Consider the following 10,475-nt stretch of genomic DNA (forward strand, 5'->3'; position numbering starts at 1 on the left):
TGTTCTGCAAGTATTTCAAAATTTCATCCTACATCCTTGTATCCCAATGATCTCATGCTCTTGGCCTTTGAGAATGTCTCTTGACAGAGAGAAAGAAGAGTATGAAAAGAAAAATGTCAATCTCCCCCCAAAAAACCCTTTAGCCCCTTACATGAAATACAGAATAATTATTGCAGTCCTGGTCTAACCATTAGTGGAAATTGTTAAGCTTCTTATAATAAAAGCTTAAGAGGATGAGAATTATGTAATGCCCAATTCCAAAAGTATTTTGTTCTCTGACATCTCTTGTCATGTTTCTGATAAAGGCTGAGCCAGTGGACAAATTCTTCAGAGACTAATTTGGTGTAGGTACCTTCATAGGTGCCAAAGAACACCTTTTTTTTTTCCTGGCTAATTTACCTTAAAAAAATTAATTTTGCTTTCCCTGTGGCTCAGATGGCTATAGAATGCAAGAAAAAAATTGGCATGTTAGGAGAATAAACAATAGCATTCTCCTTTCCAGAAATTGTATTCCCTGCAGGAATTAAACCATGGACTGGACACCAAGTCCTAGTTTGGACTTCTTGCCAATTTGTCTCTTTTACTGAAATAAAAGGAAGTTGGACAGGGACAATCTAAACTGTGAGGTTGGGAGGAGACACAGCTGGGACAGCTGACCCAAACTGACCACAGGTATATTCTGTACCATGACATCAAGCTCTGTACATAAAGTGGGGAGGAGGAGAAAGGGGGGATGTTCAGAGTGATGACATTCGACACCCCAAGTCACCATTAGGTGTGATGGGGCTCCACTGTCCTGGAGATGGTGGAACACCTGCTTGCCCATAGGAAGCAGTGACTTAATTCCTTGTTTTGCTTTGCTTGTGTGCATGGCTTTTGCTTTCCCTATTAAACTGCCTTTATCTTAACCAAAGAGTTTTCCAGCTTTTGTCCTTACAATTCCTTCCCCCATCCCACTGACTGGGAAATGAGCAAGCAGCTGTGTGGAACTTGGTGTCTGTGTGGAAGGACAGCAGTCAGGCCTCCTTCCTCCCCACCTCACACCAGCAGCCCACAGGAAACCAAGGGAGGATTACATGGCTCCCACACTAGCAAGACTCATATGAATTTACAGGTTGGAAGGGATCTTAATAATCATCTAATCCCAGCCTCTCCTGCAATGAGTGGGCACACCCTCCTCTAGACCAGGCTGCTCAAGGCCTCACCCAGCCTGACCTTGAACACTGCCAGGGCTGGGGTATCCACAGCCTCCTTGGGCAACCTGTTCCAATATCTCACCACCTTCACAGTAAAGAATTTCTTCCTAATACCTAACTTAAATTTCCCCTCTTTCAGTTTGCTCTGTCACTAAAGTTCCTGAAAAGGAGTCCCTCTGGCTTCCCTGTAGAATCCCTTTGGATACTGGAAGGTTGCCATGAGGCCTCCATGCAACCTTCTCTTCTCCAGGCTGAACATTCCCAACTGTAAGCCTGTCTTCATAAGGAAGGTGCTCCAGTCCTCTTATCAACTTCATGGCCGTCCTCTGGACTTGCTCCAACAGTTCTGTGTCCTCCTTTTGCTGGTAGAGCCTGTGACACAGGCAGGGTCTCACAAGAGGAGAGGGGAACCATCAATTCTCTCTGCCCACACTGCTTTTGATGCAGCCCAGGCTATGGCTGGCTTTCTGGGCTGCAGATGCACTCTGCTGGCTCATGTTGAGTTTTTCATCAACCATTACCCCCAAGTCTTTCTCTGCAGGGCTGTTCTCAATCGAGTCTCCACTCAGCCTGTAGGTGTGTCTGGGATTGCCCTGAATGGGTGCAGGACGTTGCACTTGGCCTTGTTGAACTTCATGAGATTCACATGGGACTTCTCTGAAGCCTATCTAGATCTCTCTGGATGGCATCATTTCGACGGCACCACACAGCTTGGTATCATCAGCAATTTTGATGAGAGCAAACTCAGTCCCACTATCCATGTCGCCTATAAAGATGAACAGAGTTGCCCCCAGCACCAGTCTCTGGAAGGACATCACTAGTCACTGATCTCCACGTAGAGAATGACCCCCTGACTTCAGCTCTTTGCCTGCGGCCACTGAGAGGCCAATCGCTGCACCAGGCGCTGAAGCCGGGCTCGGCTGCAGGGATGAACCTTCCCGCCCCCCGGCACACCAAACCCCGGCCGCTCGGCTGCAGGGATAACCCCCCCCGCCCCACACCAAGCCCCCGCCCCGGCCGCTCGGCTGCAGGGATGAACCTTCCCGCCCCACACCAAGCCCCCGCCCCGGCCGCTCGGCTGCAGGGATGAACCTTCCCGCCCCACACCAAGCCCCCGCCCCGGCCGCTCGGCTGCAGGGATGAACCTTCCCGCCCCACACCAAGCCCCCGCCCCGGCCGCGCCTCCTGGCGTCCCTGCGGGCGGTGCCATGTGCCGCGAAGGGGGCGCTATCACAGCCCCCCCGCGGCTCGTTCCTTGGTACGGCCCTCTCCCACCTTCTGGCCGCCTCCTGCCCCAGGCGCGTGCGCACTCCCCGCACTCGCGGCCGGTCCCTCCCCCGTGCTGTGCGCCTGCGCGGCGGCCCGTACGTCAGCGGCCCGTACGTCAGCGGCGCGCGCCGGCCGTGGCGGCGCCCCGGGAGAGAGTCGGCCGCCATGACCTCCGCGCTGGAGAACTACATCAACCGTATCCTCCGCTGCGGGCCCGCCGTGCGCCCGCTCTGCTGCTTGGGCCCGACCCTGGTGGCGGTTGTCGGTTTCTCTAATGGGAGGTTGGCCTGGCAGGCCGGAGGTTCCGCGGTGAATGGGGTCCCCTACAGCACGCAGTGCTGCCGGGCTGAGCTTTGCCCGTGAGGAGCGGGAGTCGCGGTGGGCCTGCTCCCTTAAAGGGCTGTTGACGTGCGGTTAGATAACGGTTTCGCATCACTTGCTCAAAACCTGCCAGCTGGGGTTTTTGCAACGCTTTTGGTGTTAGTTTTTCTGTGCTTCTTGTAACCCATGGACATTTTCAGTTTTATTCACAAACAGTAAGCTAGTAACCCAGATTTAGTCAAGATGATGAATATGTGATCATCGAATGGGGATAGATCTTTAGGAAGAAGGGATGCAGAATACTAGCCTCGAGATCACCACTGCAGAGCTTTTTAAGGACTTTTAAAGTTTTTTAAGGCCTTAAAGTGTTTATGAAACGGTTGTTTCCATTTTGAGGCGGTGCAGTTAGTAATGGGAAGAGAGGTGAGCTCAAATGTGTATCCTGTTTTTAAGGCTTTTCATGTTTGTGTATGACTGTCCATGGTTGGGCGAAGAGAGACTTTCAAGGAGATGTTAATGAAAAATACTGCATTGTCACATGTTACTGTCAGCCATGCTGCTTTAAAAAAAGTGCTGATAGGCTTTTGGGGCTCTAAATGGCTCATAAAACCTGTATTACATATGAACGCTTCAAAAATGTTAATGGTTCTATTCCAGATATGACTAAATGTTTCCTTAATGAAATATCAGGTACTGTTGCAGTAATTACTTCTGATGGAAGAATGATTGTGGTAAGACTTATTTTTTTTAACATTTTATTTTCCCTCATAAAGACTTTCCATCATGGCAATAAAGAAGCTCTGTTAGGATAGTCTCACATGTTCACACAACCAAATTATATAGTATAGAGTAATTACCATAAAGCTTAAAAAAATAATTTTATGAACACTTACTGTTTCTTGCATGTCGTGTCAGCTTTTTTCCATTGAGAAATTTGTGTCTGCAGATGCTCTGGCCTTTTTGTCAAATGGCTTTTCCTGTGGGAATGCCCCAAAAAATGTATTCCTCTTCTGTTCGGTAATTTAGTTTCTATCTAAAATGTCCACTTTGTACTGTATGCTCTTCAACTCTCCTGCTAAAACCATTTCTTCCCTATGGCTGTAGAAAAACATCAGCTGCAGAAGTGTTGTGGGCCTCTGTTTGTACCTGAAAACCTGAGGATAGGCCAACTTAATACATCAGACTGTATAATATTTTTGGGTTTATTGCTTCTGTGTTCTGGGGCTTTTTTTCTTGCATCACTTCCCTCCATCTTTTATTCTTTCGTGTTTTGAGCGTAACTCAACGGTATGACTGTTGTAGGAGGATTGTATCTTTCTGTCTGTAGTTGGCTTTGTGCAGCCTCTGGAAAGAGAAAGCAGAAATCTGTTGGCTTCACCAAATCTGCTTGGCTGAAGTCAGTCTGGTAAACTTTGTGTGTGTGCTACAAGATACTTCTTATCAATAAATATTTGAATGGAGTTGGAATATAGGACTCATTGTTAGATGATACAAATGCATATTATGGCTGTTTGAAGGGCTGTTTTATGTGAGTTTGAATTTCTTAATCCATTTGTGATGGCAAATTTATGTTAAGAATTTTCCAAACATGTACTTAAGTGCCACAAAATACTGTATTTTTTAATTTATTTTTTATATAATTTAGTAAACACAAGGTAATCTCCTTCAAAGAGATGCCACTTTGAATTGCTTGTTAGGAGTTGTTTCAATATTGTTGACCCCAAGAATCCAACTTTCCTGTTCTTTGTTTATTTAATATTTTTTTTTAATTTGTGGAAATTTCCATACAAAAAACCAGTGTAGAAATAGTAAAATTGGTTGTCTAGAGGAACATCATTGATAAAATGAAAATTTATTTTTTTAATAATAAAGCTTAAGCTTATTGTCTTTTAGCATGAACACACAGTAACAGATGAGTGCTTTTCTTAAATTAGTGATTGCTTTTAAAATTTCATTTTTTAGCTTTTGTGTTTAAGCCAGAAAGTAAAACCTGAATAGAACATCTGTTCTCCAGTACCTTTATTTTGCCACTCTGTTTACGATGTCATTGACAGCAAAAAAGCAATTTTTAAGGGCAATGGCAGTGTGCTTTTTTGTGTTTTTGTTTCAGGGAACACTCAAAGGTTTTGATCAGACCATAAACTTGATTTTGGATGAAAGCCATGAACGAGTATTCAGTTCTTCACAAGGAGTTGAGCAAGTGGTGCTGGGCTTATACATTGTGAGAGGTGATAATGTGTAAGTATAGCATGCTCTTGTTTAAATCCTTCCATTCAGACTTTGTGTGTGGATGCACATGTGTTTGTGTGTATTTATATATCCATAATCTGTATAAATTGTGATAGCCCCACACACCTTGCATCTTTGTGGGTGGCACTGAAAGCATTGTCAAGGCTGCAGGTATTAAAAGGATGTGTGGAAGTGAACTTAGAGACATGGCTTAGTAGTGGACTTGGCGGTGTTAGGTCAGTGGTTGGACCTGATCTTTCCTAACATGACTGTGATTCTGTATTAAATAGCAAACATCTGCACTTCTTTTACAGAAGTGATTGCCTTGTAATGTTGAGATTGAAGATGATCTCAGGGCTGGAGCATCTCTCCTACAAGGACAGGCTGGGAGATGATGAAGAAAAAGACAGAATAATCACTAAAAAATGAGCTAGAACTTGTGTGCAAAAACTCAGCAATCTGGTATACAAAGTTGACTTGCAACAGTTTTGTTTTGGTGGTTTTTTTTTTTTACTTTAGAGCAGATGTTCACAGAGAACACTTTATAATGGAAAATCCTTGAAGGTTCTGACTTGACAGTGTAGCGTGTTGAAGCCAATGAAGTGACATGTCAGATGTATGAGTTGGTATTTGATACAAAATTCCTTTACAAAATGAGAGTGAAAGCTCATTGAGTACAGAGGGAAGTAGCTGGTGTGCCAAACCCATGAGAGGGTTACAGGAGAAGTGGAAGAAGGCCTGGTAAGTGGGCCAGCTAGGAAGATTACTTTTGCAGCAGCATTGTGAAACCAATAGCAAAAGCAAGATGGTTTTTTTTATCACAGCTGGAAAAAGAGTATGTTGCAGTGACCAACACATGAGCCTGGATAGGAGTTTTCATCTTCTAATTCTAATGGATATTTCTGTACAGCAAAATGCCAAGGCTTAAATTGATATTTAGGTGCATTTATCTAATATCATTGAGAAAGTGGATCATTCTGAATCCTTTCATCACTTTCGACATAAACTTTTAAGAAGAACTAGTTTGACACATTGTATGCCACTCTACCAGTAGCTTTTCATTCAGATACTAAAAATGTGTATAAAACAGCAGATAATGGTTTACTACTTCACTGTTTGATCATACAGTTGAAATGTATGATGAAAGACATCATCATACAGCCACATTACTGAAATATATTCAGAATATGCTTCTGTGATATAGAATTGTTTTTGCAGTCTTAACAAATTCAAACATATTTAATACAAGTAATAATTATTTATTCATGCAACTCTTCAACATGCTGAAATTCAGTGTCCTTATAGGAAGAAGTAAAAAGAATCAACAGGTAAGTAACCGTAACTTCAAAACAGGGGACTCTCATGAAATAGGGAAGCTGTTGGAAAATAAAAGGAAAGAAAGAGTACATGATACAAAGTCTTTGAGCATTCCAGTGTGCATCACTAGAGGCTTTCATGGAATAAAGGACATCAATCAGAAGTTGGTATAGTTCAACAGGAAGTAAGGCTTGTTAGAAGATAAAATACAGCTTCTGTTTTAGAACTGTGTGATTTGATTTCAACAAATAATAACCTGATTTTTTTTTATTGCAGTGCTGTGATTGGTGAAATTGATGAAGAGACAGATTCTGCTCTTGACTTGGGGAATATTCGAGCAGAACCTTTAAACTCAGTTGTGCACTGAAAAGATAAAAATGCACTGGGACTTTGTAAATCTTTGGTTGTACAGACCTACTTAGCAATGTGGACAGTTTTTACAAATGGTGTTTAATTTGTTTAGTCACCGTTTTTTTATTATGAACATGTTGTAGTTTTGCATGTAAATTAAAGTTTCTACATTTTGCTAAAGATACTTTCATTGAATTTCTTTTGGGATTTCATGCTGCATAATTTCACTGGGAAATGCAATCAGTATCAGTGATGGTCCTGATACTGTGTATGTATACCTTGTTCTTAAAATAAGATCTCATTCCTAAAGGTAAACCAAGTTTTTTTCAAGTTAACCCAGAATTATTTGAAGGTAGATGTGTGCCAGTCAGTTTAACCATCTCTAAATGTAGTTGTGGCTGTATGTAGAAAACTGTTCTTTGTAATTTTTTTTGTGTATGTGTGTAGTGCAGAAAGGAAGAATGTTAAAAGATTTCACAGTCAAATTAATGACTTATGCACATAATACTTTTTTTGTGGTGTCAGACCTTGACTCCACTGGAGGTGCAGAAGTTTGTAATGCCTTAATCCTTGCAGACAAATTGGAGAAACAGACTTTTGAGCAGGAACAAAAAACCCAAATGCATGCATTTATTTGAAGCCCATTAAATTCCAGACCAACTAATTCTCTATCTTTACCTTTCAGCAGCTGTTGTGTTGCTCAAAATTTGGGTAAGACCTACAGAAAGAGAATTGTGTGTTTGCTAATGTGTAACCATTGTCTCTAGAATGTAGTTTAGAAGACACAGAAGTACTTTTGGTAGGTAAATAATTTATTTTGAAAGAAATTTGGCTTTATATTGGATATAAGTATCCCAAGTAACAATGATTACATACAGACCTCTTATACCAAGCTACATGGGACAAGCTCTGTGCAGCATAGTGTGTTTGATGCCATATCAGTATGAAATCTATACCCTTGAACAAAGCTGGTTTTGTTTTCTCCAGTGTCCCACAGGTCCAGTATTTTCCCCCTGTATATAAATGTGCTGTCAAAACAAACAAAAAGTAATTTTAATGTGCATATCAGGGGGTTTTATACTAGTTTTACTATTAAGTGGGATTTTTTCATTGCAAGTTCACTGTTTGGAAGCCAAATATGTTGAAGTGAAGATACTTGTTTTCCATAAAATGTGTCTCTCCATTCTTGTAGCCTCCACCTTGTTTTCTAAGATTGTTCTTGGTGGAGCATGTCAAGCCCAGCAAAGCTTTTTTTGCCTTTATCCATCTTGTGATCTAGTACTGTGTTGTGTTCTGTCCACGTTTCTTCTGGGAACTGCTGAGCAAACATTGAATAAGTCAAATTAATGTTTTCCTGTGATTACCAGAAGTCAGTACTAACTCTGGCTATAATTGATTATGTCAAGAGAATCAGTTTCATTAAACAGTCAAGAAAAAAGCCTTTTTGCTACTGAAATGCTGATACCTTCACAAGAGAAAAGAAAGTATAGGAACTGAGTTGTATTGATAAAGAAAAAACAGGTTATTAAATTAGATATTTTAGAGCTCAGCAAAAAGTGCAGAGGCAAAGAGTGGAGTCAGGATGAGCAGATTTTTAATGCACTACTTATTGTTGGATGTATTAGGAGAGTTATAGTTGAAACACATGGATTGAATACTTGTAGTAGCACTGGAAAAACTATGGAAATATGTTGTGTTATGGCTGAGAAATTATGTTTGAAGATTAGTTATGGAATGCTAATGCATTATGGAGACCATTTACCTCAAACACATCATTTGCAATAGTGAAGGGATCAAAGCCAGGAGACCTAATCAGAAGGGGTTTCTTAGAATCAAATGTAGGACTTGATAATTCTTTTAAAAATTTTAAGATGCAAATAAAGCTTTGTGAACTTTCAGGGACTCTAAGTTATAGTGGCTAACTAGGTACCTGTAGTATATAGTGCAGAGAAATCACTCAGTAAAGCAGTATTTCGTGCATGAGGTTGAATTATAACCAGTCTGAAAGCCTTATTTTCATTGAATCAAGACCATAGTGCAGTCTAGGCTAAAAAACAGATCACCAATGAGAGTAATTTGTTTTCATAAATAAAAAAAGATGGGAAAAATCAATGCAATTGAAACCACAAAGTGGCCATAGACGGATGGCCTGGTATTAGTGATTCTGAAGAAAACCAGAGAGTGTTAGTCCCTAGAGGAAGAGTTGGGTGGAAGCTCAGCACATGTAAAGCCTGTCTATGTGTCTTCACACTAGGGCAACTCTGCAGTCAGTGTTGCAAGCACATTGAAGGTAGTAAGAAGGTACAATAGAGCAAATAAAGTAGAGCTGAATTTTTGAGAACAAAACTTAACTCCTCAGATGCTGAAGAGGTATGAAAGAGGACTGGATGGAATGAAAAAAGAGCACCACAGATTCTTGTTCTGTGTTGAGAAGGGGTATGTTTGCTGTATGCCAACTGGCTGGGTTGAAGGTTCTCCTGTTTGACACTGATTGCAGAGATGCAGCAATGCAAATTTTTCCTGGGAGATAAGTAGTATTGTCTGCAAAAAGCCTTTGCTTTATTTTTCCTGGAGAGAAAAGTACTCACAACAAAGAAAGAGTAACTCTCTGGAACTGAAGGTGCTCCCTAAGAGTTCTGACTGCTGGTGCCTTACGGCTGTCAGCTGGTTCCATGGGGTACATGAAGAGCCCTGCTGAGATCATGAATACTTTTTTCCTGGAACTGTCTTCCTGCAATGAGCCTAGATTAAATATTCAGTAAATAACAGGATACTCAATAAAATCCACTGAGTCCTTGCAGAGTAATAAACATACTATACAAAAATGAGAAGGGTAGAGAAAGGTGATACTAAGGCTAAAAGGAAGTAATGCTGAATTGGAGGTAATTGTGATATGCCATTAAATTTCCTGCATTGTCATAGGTTGGTCACTTCCTCCTTTTGTTTGATTGAGATCTTGGAGTGAAAGGACAACTCTTGACTAGCAGTGGAAAAATCCTCCAGTGAAATGAATGAGCTGGTTTATGAAGGGATTAAGTAAACTAATTTGGTGTGCATGAAGAAACACAGAAACTACCTTCTGTGATCCAAGGGCAATTTTTCTAACTGCAATCCACATTAAATTTACCTCCCTGTCCCTTTCACATACTTGCAATCAAAGTGCTTCAAATATTGCGTGGCCTACAAGTGTGTTACTGGCTGAACTGGATTGAAAGAACATGGATACTGTTTTGAGGATGTAATCCCACAGTGGACAATTTCTGTACAACTTGACCTTTCCTATCAATTGTAGCCTGTTGTCCTTAGCCCTGGAGGTTGTATTTATTCTTCAGTCCATTTTGTAAGTAAACATCGAACACTCAGTGCTAGAACTGAAGGTAAAGTGCAGGTCGATGGTATTTATCTGAAGGCCACTACTACTTTTGTAGCAGATGTACCAGATCTGTGTGCTTGAGTAGGTGTTTTGTACCCATGGCAACATAATTCCACCAATTAGCCTCTGCTTCATGCTGCTGCACTCTGCTAAGGATTTTATTCTGCAGATTAATATAGAAATTATCCTTAAATACCAGGGTTGTGTTCTCCATGCATTGATATGAAAGGATTTAATTTATTCCATTGTTAACATGACAAATACTAAGTCATGTGCTGTTGCTTGACCACAACAGTACTTCTCAAGAAGGAGAAGCCTCAGTTGAAGAGACTTGGAAACTGTGAATGTGAGTTATGCCAGTTAGAACACCAAGGTGTGTTTGCTGGTTATATTTGGTCTATGATACATTTGTGGCATCA

The 10,475-nt window shown here is 41.2% G+C and overlaps 1 protein-coding gene across 2 annotated transcripts; it reads left to right on the forward strand.

Annotated features, from left to right (window-relative positions):
- The first annotated feature begins 2,546 nt into the window (after positions 1 to 2,546).
- On the forward strand, positions 2,547 to 6,867 carry LSM8 (LSM8 homolog, U6 small nuclear RNA associated). Of its 2 annotated transcripts, XM_030959996.1 has the most exons (4): positions 2,547 to 2,661; positions 3,477 to 3,517; positions 4,897 to 5,024; positions 6,609 to 6,867. In XM_030959996.1, exons 1-4 carry the CDS (start codon positions 2,631 to 2,633, stop codon positions 6,697 to 6,699), a joined length of 291 nt encoding a protein of 96 aa, XP_030815856.1. In that variant the 5' UTR covers positions 2,547 to 2,630; the 3' UTR covers positions 6,700 to 6,867. The 2 variants fall into 2 exon arrangements, with proteins under 2 accessions (XP_030815856.1, XP_030815855.1); XM_030959995.1 differs by lacking the exon at positions 2,547 to 2,661 and having other exon boundaries at positions 2,679 to 3,517; positions 6,609 to 6,863.
- Positions 6,868 to 10,475: the final 3,608 nt, after the last annotated feature.

The sequence above is a fragment of the Camarhynchus parvulus genome, chromosome 1A (genome assembly GCF_901933205.1).
Source record: "Camarhynchus parvulus chromosome 1A, STF_HiC, whole genome shotgun sequence".
In the NCBI taxonomy this organism is placed as follows: Eukaryota; Metazoa; Chordata; class Aves; order Passeriformes; family Thraupidae; genus Camarhynchus; species Camarhynchus parvulus.